We start from the raw sequence: 17,765 nt of genomic DNA on the forward strand, positions 1-17,765 counted from the left end.
ACCAAAAGGGGTCATGAGTGGAAAAAGATTAAGAAGCCCTGGTATAGACTTAGGAAAGTGATGAAGAAAATGTTAATAATGTAAATTAAACTTACAAGAATGTCATATATATATATATATTACTATGTATATATGTCATATATATATTACTATATACACTGAGCACACATAAACATACATGTGCGTGTGTGTGGGGGCATTCTTTTTATTTGTGGAGAGCTGGTTCTTAGACATTTATCACATTCTTGATCATAGTTCTAGGGTCACCCCTAGAACTTGAATTAGCTGCTACCCTCTGGGAAATGAAACCATAAGTATGTTGGAAGAGTAGCATGGGAGTACAATTTACATAATATACAAAAGTGGCTTACTGGATAGTGTATTGGACTTGAAGTCAGGAAGACCCGAGTTCAAATTCTGCCTCAGATACATACAACCTAGATAAATCATTTAATCAACTCTCTCTGCTTCCTTTGCTATAGAGAAACCGGAGAAGCAAACCTACCTCAGTGGATCATTGTGAGGATTAAACAAGATAACCTGTAAAGCACTTTGCAAATCTTAAAGTGCTACATAAATTCTGCCCATATGACTCTATGCAAAAATTGTGCATAGTATTTTTAATTGGCAGGAAAGTTAGGAAATATAGATTTTTCCAAAAAACAGCCTTTTTTTGGGAAAATACTGGCTCCCTGATGGGTACGTGATTTATCACTGAGAATGGTTATGCGTTCTCTTTTTTATATAGTATTGCAGTGGGGAAAAGCATTAGCCTTAGGACTCAGAAGACCAGGATTTATGACTCAGCAATGCTATTTACTAGCTGTGTGACCTTGGACAGGGACATTAACTTTCTAAACATTGGTTTCTCCTTCCCTGTAAATGAGGATATTACTGGTACAACACTCTGGTTGTAAGGACCCAGTGAGAATGCTTATGAAATTGCTTTGTAGACTATTAAGTTCTGTAAGTTCTCATGAACAAATACAATTAATAAATGCCTAGATTTGTTTAGAAAGTCACCTCCTTGAAGAAGCTAGGTGGCATAGTGGATCAAGCACTGGCCCTGGAGTCAGGAGAAACTGAGTTCAAATGCAGACTCAGATACTAGCTGTGTGACCCTGGGCAAGTCACTTAACCCTTACTACCTCCAAAAAAGAAAAAAGAAAAGAAAACCACCTCCTTTATTTACTAATTATAGGATGCTCAAAAATTGAAAAAAAAACCCAAAAAACCTATTCCATCTTTCTTCAGTTTGTGAGGATATTATTGACCTTCCCTATTCATTTATGTAGGAACTGAGTCATTGAATTGGGAAACCAATGAGTTCTATTATCACTGAAACTCATTGATCCTTTAAAGTAAAATGCTCCTTTAATCAAGTGTAAGAAATTCATAGTTTTGTACAATGGTATAAATTTTTATTTGGGCATTAGGAAAATTGAATAATATAATCCCTTTGTCCACAGACTGAGTTTCATCCACATGATGAGAAACAGGGAAGGAGAGCCTGCAATTCATTCTGCCAAAATCCTTTATATTCATTTCACAGGATTTTGAGGTAGTGATTTAAAATCATTTTGGCAGCTCTATTTCCTCAAGCAAAAAACATGCACTTCAAGAGGGTGTCTAAAGTTTTCAAAATGTTCACTGATAAATCAAACCTTCTATATTTGAGAGGGGAGAGAGAGAAGTTGGAGAAGGAAATCGGGTAGTAATAAAAGCAAAACAAACACAAATAAACCCATATTGGCTCCATTTATTAACACATGTATCACAAATGCTCACAATATCAATGCATTCTTGGCATGCTAGACAGAGGCATTATTTTAAAATTTCTATTTTTTAAAGGTTTTGAATTTTTTGCTCCTCCCCATACACTCATTTTAATCAATTTGATGATATTCTTGATGACTGTCACATCAATGCATGAAAGAAATATAATTATAGAAAGAAAAAGGTCAAAATACAGCACAATCAGGATTAGTTCATATTATCTTTAAGGGAAAAAAGAGGTGACATTATTGCCTTTATAGTGAGCAACAACACAGATTTGCAATGTACTACACAGGTTCAAAGTCAGAGGCAAAAATTCACTAAACGGTCTATATACATACTAGGCATACAACAGAGTAATAATCAAAGATGTCTAAAAATCAAGAAAAACAATTTCCTTTGAGCAGGACACTTTCAAAAATTTCCCTCTGAATATCTTCATGGTCAATTACTGATTTTTCTTTCTAGGATCAGGATAGTTTGAGGAAGGGGAGGAAAAGTCCTTGGTAAAGCAGTAAATAAAACAAAACCATAGAAGATTAAACCAAAAGAAGAGATATATTTCATATACTTGTTTAGATGAACATGTGCAACATTTATTAACCATGGTGAAAGGCTAAGGATGCCCTCCAGCCACTACATGCAGAGTCTGACCAACGCTGTGAATGGATTACCTTTAGGTTACAATACAGCTACAGTATGGCCAAGGGCATACCGACAGCGCCCAGCTTATGCAGAGCCGTTGAAGATGGAGTGTTGTACAGTACTAGATGCAGAACGACTTGGGCTACTCTGTGGCACAACAGTACTTCACAGAATGGAACTCTAAGCATGGTACGATTTGACAAGTGGAGCTGAGACATTGTGTCTGTTGGCGTTCAAGTGTACATGTATGCACACATGAGCGCGTGTTTGTGTGTGTGTGTGTGTGTGCGTGTGTGTTTAGTATACTCTAACGTTCCTTGAAACTCTTCCTAGATTGCTGCAGCTCCCAATTTGGAAACAGGTTTCTTCTTTCCCCACATCCCTGAAAGACTAAGGAAGAAAATTAACTGATGAGCTAGTTCAGGCTGGTAACAAAGCACAATTGTGGGTTTGTTTTATAAGCTGTGTCATGGCAAGTACTGTTTCACTCCTGTATTTGTATCTTTAGTACCCAGCACTCATAGGTCTCTCTGCTGGTTCCTCCTTCCTCCTTGATGCTGCACCGTTTTTCCTGCCCCTCTTCTGCTTCCTTGTTATGCATTGTTTTCTCTCTCTTCTCTCTTAGAATGTAAACTCCTTGAGGTGACCATCTTGCTTACATGTACTTATCTATTTGTATCCTAGTATTTATTTAGCACAGTATCTGGCAAATCAAAAATGCTTAATAAAGGCTTTATCTATCAGTGTAGAACCTGACACACAGTAGGCCATTTAAAAAATACTTGTGGCAGCTAGGTGGCTCAGTGGATAAAGCACCAGCCTGGGATTCAGAAGGACCTGAGTTCAAATCCAACCTCAGACACCTGACACTTACTAGCTGTGAGACCTTGGGAAAGTTATTTAACCCTCACTGCCCCACAAACAAAAACAAAAACAAAACAATAAAAAGAAAAAGAAATACTTTTTTTGTTTAAACAACATGGATCAAGTAAAAGAAAACATTTTTAAAAGCATACTTACTAGTTGTGCAAACCTGGATAAATCACTTAATCTACTTTATTTTTTACCAATGCTGCCTTAAAAGGTATCAAGATTGTGATGGAATCCCAGAAGGCTATTCCCTAGTAAAGTCCCTCCAGCTGCCAAGCCTCAGCAGTATAATATCTGCCCATTAACTGAACCTTTAGGGCAACACTTCTATGACATATACATATTTGTATGAGTATGTTTACCTATAAATATAAGTAAAACTACATATTGGCATAAATAAAACTTACCTTTTTATTACACCATCTCATATTGATTGGCAGTGATGAACCGGGACAGACAGCAGGCCAACAGCATACCAATCAACTATTGTAGGGAAGAAAAATGCAAAAGAGAATCAAGACACACAAATATGTTCCTTCCATGTCCCTGAACAGATTTTGGCCACTGGGGACAATTGGGACTTTATTTTGGATACTTCCTTCTCTAGCTCGTTTGTTTGTTTGTTTGTTTGTTTTTATGTAAACAGGTACAACGGAGGGAAATCATATTAAATACCTGGAATTCAGGGTCATTGGTCCCAAATACAAGGGAAACTAAAGCAACATGAATTCTGTTTTAGGTTTGGGGTTCTAGCTTAGCTGTCAAAAGAAATTTTTAAAAGAATTCAGCTGTAACACTGACTCCTAAAATATTAAAACATGTTAATAAATTAAAAATCAGAATAATCTTGTCATAGACCAATGCTGCTTCAGCAGAAGAAACGTGTTCTTTCCTTAATTCAAGCTATGGCACAAATGAATCAGATAAAGGGGAAGGGACACCAAGAGTTCTTGTGCAAAGTCTGGTTTGTGATCTATAGAGAAGTAAAATCTTGAAAGTCTATTCTTTTTCTCTGCCAAACAACTACTGTTTAAACAATCTGGCCATATTTATTATTTTATTTGGTAAGCTTAATGATAGTTCTTGGCTTCAGCCAATGTAACTCAGAGAGAGAAAAATCTGTCCAGGGTTTCTTATAGTCATCCTCACATCCCTCACTTGTTTTAGTGATGAACAGGTATCAAATAATCAAGATGTCCTTGATCAGTGGTATCAAAGAGAAAGGGAGCCTTGAAGACTACACATTGGCTTAGAAAATCACAAATTTACATTATCTATGTTGCATTGTTTTATTTTGATTTATTTTGTTAAACATTTCCCAACTGCATTTGTGGGGGCAGTACTTAGCAGAGGAGGTTTGTCACCTCTGGCTTTGATGACAGGCTTAAGAATACTGGATCAATTTGGCTGCTGCATGTCTACGCAGCTTTAACAGGGAAGAAGATATTATCATGTTTCTAGAGCATCTGAGCCTTACAGTTAGTTCCTTTACTTATGATCACCATGCTTACTCTTGGGTGATCACAATAACATTCTAGAGCATTCACAGAATCAAAGAGCACCTTCATGGTCACTGGATCCAAACCTGTACCTGTTTATAACATCCCCAAGAAGTGTATGGTCACTGTGCAAGTACCAATAAAATAAGAGAAAGAATGTCAATGACAGAGACTAAAGAAATCTGGCCCAGGCAGTGGTGGTGTACTGAGGATAGAATGGAAGAGCAAAGCCTAGACATTCTCAAGAACAGATGAGTCATAAAAGTAAGAGTTAGGAGGGGAGAAGTGTAATGGCAAAATTAGGAAAAGAATGAAAATGTAAAGTAATGAAAAAGCAAAGTCCACCCCTTTGTATGTATGTGTGTGGACACACATCCTTCTCTTTTTAACTTTCATATATTTTGCCTTAATCTCTTAACTCCATGTATCTTGCTCAAAACAGCTTCCCTCACTCTATTAATTAGTCCTGTCATCCTACGCCCTTAATTAGGACATGATTCTGCCCAAAGCAGAATCTCCCTTTCCCTCTTACACATATAACCCAAGCCCTAAAGCCCATTGGTGTGGAATTCTTTTCATTGGTGGAGATCAATGTCCCATTCCTGCAAGAGGATTGGGGCAGAGTTAATGAAAGCAGGAGAGAGTAGAGATCTGATTTTGCCATTTTGTTTAGGGGGTTCTAGATTCCAGCTAGATCAGGAGAGTCTAGAAAGAAACTGCAGAAAAATGGGGGAAAGGCTGACATGACAGAGACTGTCATCTCCTCTCATGCTGGCTTCCTATTATGTTGGCTTTTCCCCAGAGTCTTTATCTCTCTGCAGTGACCTGAAGAGAGGGTAGCATCCTTCTCTCTCAAAACTGGAAGCTAGAAGCCCTGAAAAGAGTGACCAGATATCTCCTCTCTCCTGCTCTTATCAGCTCTGCCCCACCTCTCATATAGGGACACAGATCTCCACTACTAAAGAGAGGCCCACACCAATCGGCTTTGGGGGCTTGGGTTACAAAAACATTCCCCCCAAACCACCTTAATGCTTCCCACTCTTGGAATTGCTGCTGTAAGACACACATCTTCTAAAAATCTTCCCGTTACAAGATGCCACCTCTCTCTTATGCCCTAAATTCTCTTCTGCAACTGAATTTCAACAGGCTATAGCTACTTAATTTCTGGAAAAGGGTTTAAAGATCTTTTTTGTATTTGTTTTACTTAACAGCCCCAATCTTTTCTTCCTCGAATATATCTTTGGACATATTTGCTTCCTTTTCTCTCTGTCATCTCATACGGGTTTGTGTGCTCATAATACAATCTTTAACTTCATGTTTGGTAGTTCTCAGACATTTGGCATGAAAAATATTCCAGCACAAGAGTCCTTAGCTGCAATTTAGGGACAACAGATCCAGAAAATGCTTCAGCACATTATGTTAAATATTGTTTGTACACAAATCCATGGCCTTCAGGGAAACACAGAATTCTGCATTTTTCAGTAAAGTAGGGACATCCTGCCCTTAAATGTTGGACCTAGTAACTTTATCATTGAAACAACAACTACAAAATAGGCAGAAAAATGCTGCTCACTTGAAATTCATTTCTGCTTCTCATTTCTGGGGCATAAACACATTCTCATATGCCTGGAGGGAAATGATTTTTTACATTTTATATCCTTCAGTAAAAAGAATTTTGTTTTTCTAAAAATTGTGCTAAATTAAAGCTTATTCAAGTCACATTAAAATATGCATGGGCTTGCCTTTACACTGGATTTGATTTTAGACAACAAAAGCTGAGATCTAGTATTTTGAAGGCCTTAGAGGGGTGTAGCTAATCTTTCTATACTAGAACTACAGCACAGTGAAAAGAAGCCTGGACTTGGTAGTTAGGAGACCTAGGTTCACATTCCAGATCCCAAGCATATTATTATCACCTATTATAATTGTGAACAAATTAATCATCAACCTCAAGTCTCATTTTCCTCCTCTGTAAAATGGAGACAATGGGGTGCACTTAGGTGGCGCAGTGGATAGAGCACTGGCCCTGGATCCAGGAGGACCTGAGTTCAAATCTGGCCTCGGACACTTGACACTTACTAGCTGTGTGACTCTGGGCAAGTCACTTAACCCTCATTGCCCTCGTGGTGGAGGGGAGAACAGGGAATAAAACAGAGGCAATGTTTTCTTTTTTTGTTTTGTTTTGTTTTTTGTGGGGCAATGAGAGTTAAGTGACTTGCCCAGGATCACACAGCTAGTAAGTGTCAAGTATCTGAGGCCGGATTTCAACTCAGGTCCTCCTGAATCCAGGGCCGGTGCTTTATCCACTGCACCACCTAGCTGTCCCCAAGACCATGTTTTCTTTACTTAACTCATAATATTATCAGGAATGAGCCATGTAAACTTTAAAGTACCACACAATGTGAGTTATTATTATTCCTACTAGAGGAGACATTTGATATTCATAAAATCAGTGTTTTTTCTCCCTGTTGAAAAATTATTGTATCCCCAAAGTTCCGTACTTATCAAGCTATGCTAAAGGGAGGAAATGCTGTACAAGGTATTTTATTATAAAAAAATACAAAACCAAATATTTTATCTTCGTAAGAGTAGAGTGACATTCTACACACAAAGGCAGGCTGCAGCTGTCCCTTCATTTAGCCTGGATCACTAAAAAATGGAAATTCCATCCATCTTTATTCAGATTAAGCCAATACCAGATTAATTGGCCTCCACAGGATGTTCTTCTATTCTACAGGTGGAAGATGGCCCCTCTTTCTTTCTTTTTTCTTAGAGCCACATAACTTAAATCTACCATCATACTATAAAGAACCTTTTTTTTTAAAAAAATTCCCACTGATGTATTATTACCAGGATTTCAAAATGACCCCACAGTTCTAATGAAAATAAGAGAAATATAGGCAAGAGGGAGCCTATTCTCTAGGCCATTGGCCATTTAGACTCCTTGGGGCCAATGACCTGAACAGTTTAGTCACCCAGGGAGATACATACCACTATTTACATCTGGTTGTACAGGGTTTAGTAATTTGTCCCAATCTAATGACTGACAAAACTCCACACTTTCATACTACCTGCCTTGTCAAGGTTTTATTCTTCTTCTCATCAGTAATTCCTCTGGGGAATTATGCATCTTTAATATTTTATTTCCAAAGTAGGGAAATGTAAGAGCAAAGGGCTTTCTCACGTCAAAGACTGTGTTTTAGATCATTACCTAAGAACAAGCTCTAGAGTCACCTCTAGCACCAGCTGCAATGCTGTTTAGAACCATGGAGTAGCAATCATGATGTGGATTTCAGCACAGGAGCAATGAAAATTGCTGGTAACAAATCAACACAGAGAGGGTTAAGAAAGCATGTCGGGAGAGCCTTGGACCAGAGGGACAAGGGTCATGGCAGAAATACAACCAGTAAAGGCCCTCAGATGTCAAGAACGCTTCTTATTTTCCCCTGGTTAATGCTTCTATTCTCCAGGGCCTAATCTAATCCCAGTTTCCAGAGCCTAAAAGGGCAGGTAAGAAAAGCTGCAAAGTTAAACCTGATCTAATGAGGCGAGTGACAAGCACTAGCTCAAATTCTTTGAAACTATTTTGATGTTGGGAAGATTATATGTTAATGACTCAACTGAGAACTTCTTTTGGGTTTTTGGGAAAACTCCTAACACTTTAAGCCAAGCTGAAAGTGAATAAATGCTGGTTGGGAAATTTCCCTGACTCAGTCAAGGATGACCAGAAGTAATTCCAAAATTTTCAGATTAACATTAGCATGAAATGGTGAAATAATGCCAAACAGGTACCAAAAGAAGCAATTGCTCCCTAGCTGTACATGTGCCCAATGGAACAAGGCGCTCCTGGGGCACAAGTTACTGCCTTTAAAGGGAGCCACAAAAGAGGCCCATGAACTCTGGCAGGGTCATCCAGAGGATGTGGGAGAGGTGGAAGAAAGAAGGCATAGAAGGAGAGGAAGCAGCGAGGGGGAATGTGTGTTCTCAAAGGAACACTGCCTCTGCCCCCATCTCTCAACTGCACATGGATACCTGAGGTATCGAATTTGTCATCAAATACAATCAAGCAATTCATTTTCCTTAAACACCAGGAAGAAAGTGACAGAGGACCTGGTTATCTGCTCAACTTCAAGTACAGGCAAATGGGTTCTAAACTTGGGTAGGAAAAAGGGTGGGACAATCACCCTAGGTCCTGAACCTATTAAATGCCACATCACCTTGAGGGAACTCCAGTATAGATCACAAAACCTAGGAGAAAATAGGGGAACTAAAAACCTACGCATAGGACTCTCTCAGTCATTATAAACCCAAGACATGTGATTTTTCATAGTGAGGCAGTCTTATACAGAAGAAGAGGCCTAGGCCTGGTGTCAGAGGACCTGGGTTCAACTCCTGACTCTGATGCTTAACACTGGCATAACCCTAAGCAAACTAAGTCCCTGTTTCTTCATCTGCAATATGGGGATAATAGTAGCAATCTTACTCCTCTTGCAAGGCTGTTGTGAGGTTCAAACAAAATAATATATTTTACAAACCTTAAAATGCTGTATAAAGATAAGTTATTATTACCTGCCTCATAGGGATGCTGTGAGAGGGGTATTTTGTAAACCCTACAATGCTATAAAAATAACAGGAGCTACTTATCATTGCTGTGACATCCCAACCACAAGTTACATAAGAATCCTTGGGGGTTCTAGGTTGATCTGCAGCTTGGCTTCCTTAGAATTAAATTTGCGACTATATAGGAATAATTCAGTCAGGAAGGAGAAATTCGAGGAAAACAAATGCTGCTAAAACTCAACACTACAAGTTAGCAAAGTTCAGAAGGGCAGTCTGACAAGTAGAGAGAAACAAGATTGGATCTGAGGGTTCTGAAGGTAGGTGTAAACAAAATGCTTGCTCACAGTATCACATCCACACTTGCACAAGACTAGACTTGGATTCAATTGTTCTTGTATTCAGCACTTAGGAAATGATACTATTTTCCTAGAATAAGTACCACAGGGGTCATGACCCAGCTAGGCAGGGACTTGACAAGAGGAAGAAAAGATCAGTGTATAGGGAAAAGGACAACTACCTTCACCTTTCTTCATTGTCTACCTGTACAGAGATTTTTAACCACACTACCTAGTAAGTAAGACCTGGTGGGGAGGTCCTGTGTTTGAACAGGAAGGGATAAAATCAGGAGAGCCTTGATTTGAAATCCCAACTATAACACTTATTAGCTGTGAGACCCTGAGCAAGTCATTTGGCTTATCTGAGACTTAGTTTCCTCCTCTGAAATTGGGGGGGGGGGAGGGTATGGGGGCAGCTAGGTGGTGCAGTGGATAAAGCATCAGCCCTGGATTCAGGACAACCTGAGTTCAAATCCAGCCTCAAACACTTGACACTAGCTGTGTGACCCTGGGCAAGTCACTCATTGCCCCACAAAAAAAAAAAGAAAAGAAAAGAAAAGAAAAAAAAAAAAAGAAAAAATTAAGAAAATGGGGAGTGGGTAGGTTATACATACTCTGCCTCATAGACTTTGAGGTTTTCATTTCATCCTCCTGGTTAGAAAACCAAAGTTTTTAATTAGCATTTGTTAAGTTCCCCTTGAGGCTCTATGCCTAAGCTGCTTTAATATATGTGACCAAAACTCACAATTCAAGGTAAAGGGTCATTTTTGTTTGGCTAAGGGGAAACCTATGTCATCACAGCCTTTGCTGTATCATCATTTGTGCCCTGCCTTCTACCTGTAGGAATGCTCAGAGGTTCTAACTTCTCTCTAGATTCTCTCTCAGCTCATCAGCTCCCATAGGTGCTATTATTACCTTTATGTAAATAACTCAGATCTATATATCCACCCCGGCTGAGTTCCTGTCCTGTCGCACAGGCATCTCAAACTCAACATGTCCAAAATAGAACTGAGCATCTTCCCCTCTCCCTCCCTTACCAACCCATCTATCTTGAAAGTTCCCTAGTTCTGTCAAGGGTCATCACTATTCTTCTAGTCAGCCACCGACAAATTCAGTCACCATCAGGCTTTCACTTTGCCTTATTCCACACATCCAAACACTTCCAGTATCCTATCAAGTGGCCTCCCACATCTCTTGCATTTATTGCCTTCTCTTCACTCACACAACCACCATCCTGGTTCAGGCCTTCATCACCTCTTGTATGGACTATTCTAATAACCTCTTTCTTCATTTTTCCCAAGAGAGAGTACAGAGAAAAAATGGGCCAGGACAGAATCTCTGGGTACTCCAACAGCTGGGTGGCTCACGGATGATCATCCAGCAAAGACTGGGCTGACCTAGGTCTCATCATGCCACATCCCTGCTCAAAGAGTTCTAGTGGCTCCCTATTGCCTCCAGAATCAACTACAAATTCCTCCGTCTGGCATTTAAGGTCTTTCACATACATGTGCATGTTTATTATACATTAGTTCCTCTCAAGTAGTCCTTTGCAGCCCAAATGGCCTACCTAGGCAACAGTTACCACCATTTCTGTAGTCTTCAGATCAGAATTCTCTGAAGTGGAAATGAAACCAGTCCAGGGGACACTGAGTCCAGGTACTGATACTGGTGACAGGAAGCTATAACAACTGCTAATGTATTACTGATAAAGATGGTGATCCACCCTTTTCTCTCCTAATCCGAGCTGATTAAGGTAGGTTACTGTCAGGTTAAGGCTATTGGTTGGTTTTCTGAGTACCTCAAACATTTTATCTTAACTTCTCTAAGCCTGTTTCCTCATACAAAACACAGCTAGTAGTACCTACTTCATAGGGTTGTTCTGAGGACCAACTCAGACAAATACATGTAAGATGCTTTAAGGTTTACAGAGACCCCGCAGACACCAGCTTTTATTTATCCCTGGTATATAAATTCTGCTGATTTGGTGATGGCAGCAACTTTCCCCAATAATTGGCTGGAAGTTTAGGACGGTGCATCTACTCTCTCTCCACTTTGCGCTAAAGGGAAAGAGCCAGAATGATGACACATGGTTGCCAATCAGTGCCTTCTGTAAGGTAAGTGCCAGACGAATTTCAAGTGTCCATGTTACTTCATATGGCTATGGAAGGGAAGAAGGAAGGGGGTGGTAAACAGATTTTCATTGACTTAGTTGACTACTGCAAGTTTGGTCTGTACAACATGACAGCCCCAAAAGATAATGTGACCTTGGGTTATGTTAATGGAAGCACAGTGTCCAAAATAAGGGAAGTGACAGTGCCACTTGACTGCCTGGTTACAGCACATATAGAGTGCTGGGTTCTGGGTACTACATTTTAGGACAAACTGGTGAAACTAGAGATTTCAGCTTGCAGAAGGGAAAACTTGTTGGGGAGAGAAAGGATGAGACAATTACTGGCTTCAAATATTTAGCAGGTTGGTGTAAGAAAGTGGGCTGTTTCTGCTTGGCCCTAAAAGGAGGAAATAGGAACAATAGCGGGGTATACAGAGAGGAAGATTTCAGTTTCCTATAAGGAAGAACTTTCTAACAATCTGAGCAATTAAAAAATGGAACAGGAATAAACATAATAATTTAATTCTTATATACATTAGTATATATGTTATATTAATATTATATATTAATGTTATATAATATATGCCTATCACGTAGGGGCTATTTTGATCTTCACTTTTTAGATGGTGTCATACAGCCAGTGTGTGTCAGAGGCAGGACTAGAACACAGGTCTTTCCCTAACTCTGGATCTCACTCTCTAGCCTCCAAGCCATGCTGCTTCTCCAGACATTCCCAGGGAAAATTTAAACAAAATTAGCTTTTTTTCCAGGGCTAGAGACCTCCTTTATACTAAATACAAATCTGCTCTTTCTGATTTATACAGCTTGACATTGCCAGTGTGCGAAATATTAGCTTGTTTTTAAGCATTCAGAAAACACTATATTTCAAGGACCACACAGTGACCCCTCTCTATTGGCATCATCCATATGGTTCAGGATACACTGTAAAAGGTTGTGCCATCCTGGAAGAGAATACATTATTGAAACACCAACTGTTATTGTAATAATACTATGACAATTGATAACCACTTCATAAGAGACCCTGTGGTAGAGTAGAAAGGACTATGATATTTATGATACTGTTTCAGAAATGCTTGGGGTATTTGATTCAATTTTGCTTGTGATCACTTCTAGCTGATCTGTGATTTCATGCTAATACTTATTGCACTTAAGAGGGTTAGAAAACCCAACTAATTGTAAAATGAAGAATTCTGAAACTGCAATGAGAAATCACCATACATACACATTTGCAATAAATGGGTCCACATTATTTTCTTAGATGAATGCCTTTAGTTTTTTTTTGTTTGTTTTTGTTTTTTTTGCTGGGCAATTGGGGTTAAGTGACTTGCCTAGGGTCACACAGCTAGTAAGTGTCCAGTGTCTGAGGCCGGATTTGAACTCAGGTCCTCCTGAATCCAGGGCCGGTGCTCTATCCACTCCTCCACCTAGCTGCCCCATGCCTTTAGTTTTTAAAAACATTATTTGAAAGGAAAAAAAGCTGCTCATTTGCCTAATCATTCTACTTTCATAAGAGATACATGTGAAAGTTATAGTTCCTCAAAGCTGTTACAGAACTATATTTATTAAGGGAGAGCTAATTTTTATTGTTTGGGTTTGGATAAGTTGAGTTAGAGTTAAACATTAATTGAATGAAATTCTTTAAGATGTTTATCAAGTTACAAATATGTTTTCAGCCTTTCTCAAGCATCTCTTGACAGAAACCCTTAGAGGACCAAAGAAAATTTTAGTGCTAGAGGTGAGATTTTTCCACTTCTGTAAAAATTCTTAAATATGTTTGTTTGTTTGTTTTTGGTGAGGCAATTGGGGTTAAATGACTTGCCTGGGGTCACACAGCTAGTACGTGTCAAGTGTCTGAGGCCGCATTTGAACTCAGGTCCACCTGAATCCAGGGCCGGTGCTCTATCCACTGCGCCACCTAGCTGCCCCTTTTAAATATGTTTTAAGTTTCTAGAGCTGTTTTATTAATCTTCTTCAATTCCTGGGCCCATAGGTCTTATTTACATGACTGCCCTAAAAAAAAGGTGGCTTTATAATCCTTTTTAGAACATGGGTACATGAAAAAATTTACCTGACATTTCAGAAGCTAATGGGAAAAAAAGAAAACCACTAGTCAACTACTCAGGCTGAGAAAGAATGTGAAATGAAATCGACCCCATTAAGGGCAGAGACCTCCCAGAAAATCCATAGTAACAAAGGGGGGAAAAGGAGGGAGCTGGTCAACTAGTAAAAGAAAAAAAAAGACTTTCCTAAATATGGATCAGTTATTTGATGTTTTGAGTTGTTTATGCTCTAATTAAGCCAGTGCTTTGTTGAGTTAACCTCTACTTGACCTAATGGAGAGACAAGTTGTTTTTCTAGAGCTAATCATTAGTTGAACTGTAACTGATATTCCCTTGATGGAAAAACTTCATTTAAGTTGAAAAAGGAAAATCAATAAACAGATGACCTGAGGACTAATAAGTATTAAGCTCCATAAGCTTTTCCTAAAGTAAAAGGTAAACTGGAAGAGTAGCAAGGAAGCTGGACAAGAGATGGGGATGAAAGAGAGTCAAGTAGCCATCAATCAATCAACGAGTATGTAAACCAGGGAACAAATGAGCACATCCCATACCTGGGAGAATGCAATTCCAAAGGCCACTCCAGCTATGATCCCCATATTTGTCTCCATAAAACTGGTCACCAGATCATAACAACCCTGGGAGGAAAAAAAAGACAAGATATAACACTTTATGATACATGGTATATGAAGTCCTGGATCTGATCTGATTCCTGAGCACTTTTCACATGATTCCTTCTAAGTTTACTATATGAAATATGATCTAGTCAGCATTTAGCATTTGGAGCAGTAGAGGTGTTTTATTTTTGTTTTGTTTTGTTTGTTTGGGGTTTTTTTGCAGGACAATGAGGGTTAAGTGACTTGCCCAGGGTCACACAGCTAGTAAGTGTCAAGTGTCTGAGCTCGGATTTGAACTCAGATCCTCCTAAATCCAAGGCTGGTGCTAGGTGTTTTTTTTTTTAATTAAAGGAATAATTACTTGAAATAGTCCACCAAACTTAATAAAAACTAAATAATATTTTTAAAACCATATTTGCCAATTAAGAAATTTATTTTCTCATAACATTGAACTCTATCACTCACTGGAGGCAGTATTCACATGAACAGAGCCATCAAAAGATCAAAGTATTATAATAACATGTGTACTAGTCTGTGCCATATTTGAGCGTTTATGTGCTCTGAGTGAATTGTAAGTCTAGACTTTTTGAGCCTCAGTTTCCCCATCAGCAAAATGAGCAAGCTGAGGATAAGATGACCTCTAGCTCGAGATCTATGATTCTAAGTAGCAGAGTTAGGATATGTAACCACATCTTTTGATTTGAAATGCAGCACTATTTCCACTATACCGTGATGTCTTGAGAAGTACTTCTGCACTTGATGCACATTCTATAAATACTAGGCACAGCTCTTGCGCACGCTCTCTCTGTCACACGTACTCCAAAGATAACCGCACCTTTTTGTATGGTTACTACAAGAACCACAGGTATGTATGTTTTTTGTTCTTACACTTTATTTTCTGCTCACACATTCAAATACCCACATATGGATAAAATTAGGTTTTTAAAGGGGATTTGTATAAGTTTTATAGCAAAACTACCTCAAACCTAAGTAAACCAAGATCCCCCCTCTAGAATATAAGTTTCTTGTATACAGGGACTATTTTGCTTTTGCCTATATACACTCAGTATATAGCATGTTTCTTTTCACAAAATAGATGCTAAATCAATCAATAAACATCTATTAAGCACCTACTATGTGTCAGGTACTATACCAACCTTAATAAAAGTTAGTTGAATTGAACACTTCCCATCAACCCCACATCCATTTTCTACTTTTCCCTCTTTTGTACCATTTCTCAGAGATCTTTTCCTACACAAAGAAATGTTCCTGCCTCCCATCTCCTACCCCAGAAATTCTATTCTAGCCTTTAAGGTCGAACTCAAAAGCCATATTCTGTATGAAGCCTTCGCTGATGCCCTGCCCTCCCAATTCAGAAATGATTTTTCCTTTTTCTAACTGCAAAAAGTATTTTCTGCTACTTTTATGAGTTTATCCTATTTCACAGTAGAGTCATCATGGTACATAACTATTGTATAATATTGTGTGTTTGTGTAAAAGCCCTCTTCGTGGAATGTAAGGTCCATAAAAACAGCAGCAAACATATCGTTCAGTTTTGCATTTCCACCGGCACAGAAAGTGCTCTCTCTGCCTGTAGTACACATATAATGATTACTTAATGAAATAAATGAAAAGTACTACTGTTTTAAACTCTATACTAGGTACATTAAAAGTCATGAATTTATAAACGTAGCAATGCTATAAAAACTTTATCTGTTTAAAATGAGACATTACATTCTAGCCCTACCCTTTCCACAATTAATTACTGTTGACCTTGTATTAGGGACACAGGATACAGCAGCCCTGAAATGAGTGGTTTAGACAGTAAATTCTATAGGAATTTAGAAAACCACAACATAGGGGTTCAAATAGTCTTCACAGAGGGGGCAGGCCTGGATTTGGACTATTTACTTGACATGAGGATTTAGAGAGAAGGGAAAGGGCAATTCCAGGTTGAGGCCAGAGGATGAGTTAAAAGTCTTAGCCAAGGATGGAATATTTGAGGGTCATGATAGATTCAGAGAAGGAAGGAAGCCTGGAGGCCATTTCATCCAACTTCCCCATTTCACAGATGAGGAAACTGAGGCTCATGGAGGTGTAGTGAAATGTCCAAGGTCATACAACTTGTAAATGGAAGAGTCAGGATTGGAAGCCAGGTCCTCTTTCTTAAGGTAAAGTGTATCCTATCAGAGAATAGTGAAAAATAAGCTCACCTAAAGCAGATGGGATGACAAGGTTTCCTGTTTTAAAGAAATTTAGAAATAAGCAAGGACAAGAAGCATGTTGCCAGATTATGGAGGCCTCAAAGGCCAGTCTAAGGAGTTTGAACTTTACAATATAGATAAAAGGGAGTGACTGTGGGCTTTTTAATTGTTTTTTTTTTTTATTTTTGTGGTGGAGGGGTGGGGTGATGAAGGAGACAAAATGTAACTGTTAAATGTTGATTTTTAACATTGGCTGTTTATGACTGATAAAGTTAATTAACGTTTTTCTAAAATGGATGATTTTAAACTTAACTAGTTTGGAGGTGAAAAGGGTATCACTAGTTAGACAATGGTTGTTCCTTTCTGAGATTTGTCACATCAACCTGGTCAGAGTGGAAAGTGACAGATTTTTATGCATGGGCTCATGGCAAATATAAAATAAAATAAAAACGAATTACCTTGTCTTTTTAAAAAAATGTTTTGTCATTCTGTACTTAACAAACATCAATTAATATGAATATTTCTTCATGGAAAGGAGAATAGAAAGAGGAATATGCATATGAAACCATGACTACTTACTAAGAATAGCCTCTTTAAAAAAACACATAAATTTAGCAAGCTGCTGTACTGCTTGTCTGTGTTCCTTTCTGAACCTCTCTCTACTTGCTTCCTTTCTTTAAAAAAAAATCTCAAACGAAGAAAAAACACCCCACTCTCCCTTGCATCAAATAAGTACCATTACACTCAACACACTCACATATTGGACGTATTTGAAAATAGAGATCTCATTCTGAATCTCAGATTCATCATCTCTCTGCCAAGAAGTGGGTAGTATGCTTTATTGTCAGTCCTCTGGAATCACTGTTGGGTCATTGCATTGATCAGAGTTCATAAGTTTTTAAAAATTCTTTTTCTTTAAAATACTATATTCACTGTATGGATTATTTTCCCAGTCCTGTTGCCTTCACTCCATATCAGTTCATATGTCTTCCCAGGTTTCTTTGAATTCATCTCTTTTGTCATTTATTACAACTCAATAATATTCCATTACATTCATACACCATAATCAGT

At 38.5% G+C, this 17,765-nt stretch overlaps 1 protein-coding gene across 1 annotated transcript in view; it reads right to left on the reverse strand.

Moving 5' to 3' along the window:
- Positions 1–1,739: 1,739 nt before the first annotated feature.
- TSPAN7 (tetraspanin 7) overlaps positions 1,740–17,765 on the reverse strand; it is a 114,681-nt gene continuing 98,655 nt past the window's right edge. Inside the window, exons 6-8 of the mRNA XM_043994625.1 lie at positions 14,428–14,511; positions 3,699–3,774; positions 1,740–2,811 (exon numbers count right to left, since the gene is read on the reverse strand). Of these exons, the coding sequence (XP_043850560.1) occupies positions 3,706–3,774; positions 14,428–14,511 (153 nt within the window). The 3' untranslated portion in view covers positions 1,740–2,811; positions 3,699–3,705. The remainder of the gene's footprint in view (positions 2,812–3,698; positions 3,775–14,427; positions 14,512–17,765) is intronic.

The sequence above is a fragment of the Dromiciops gliroides genome, chromosome 3 (assembly GCF_019393635.1).
Source record: "Dromiciops gliroides isolate mDroGli1 chromosome 3, mDroGli1.pri, whole genome shotgun sequence".
Classification (NCBI taxonomy): Eukaryota; Metazoa; Chordata; class Mammalia; order Microbiotheria; family Microbiotheriidae; genus Dromiciops; species Dromiciops gliroides.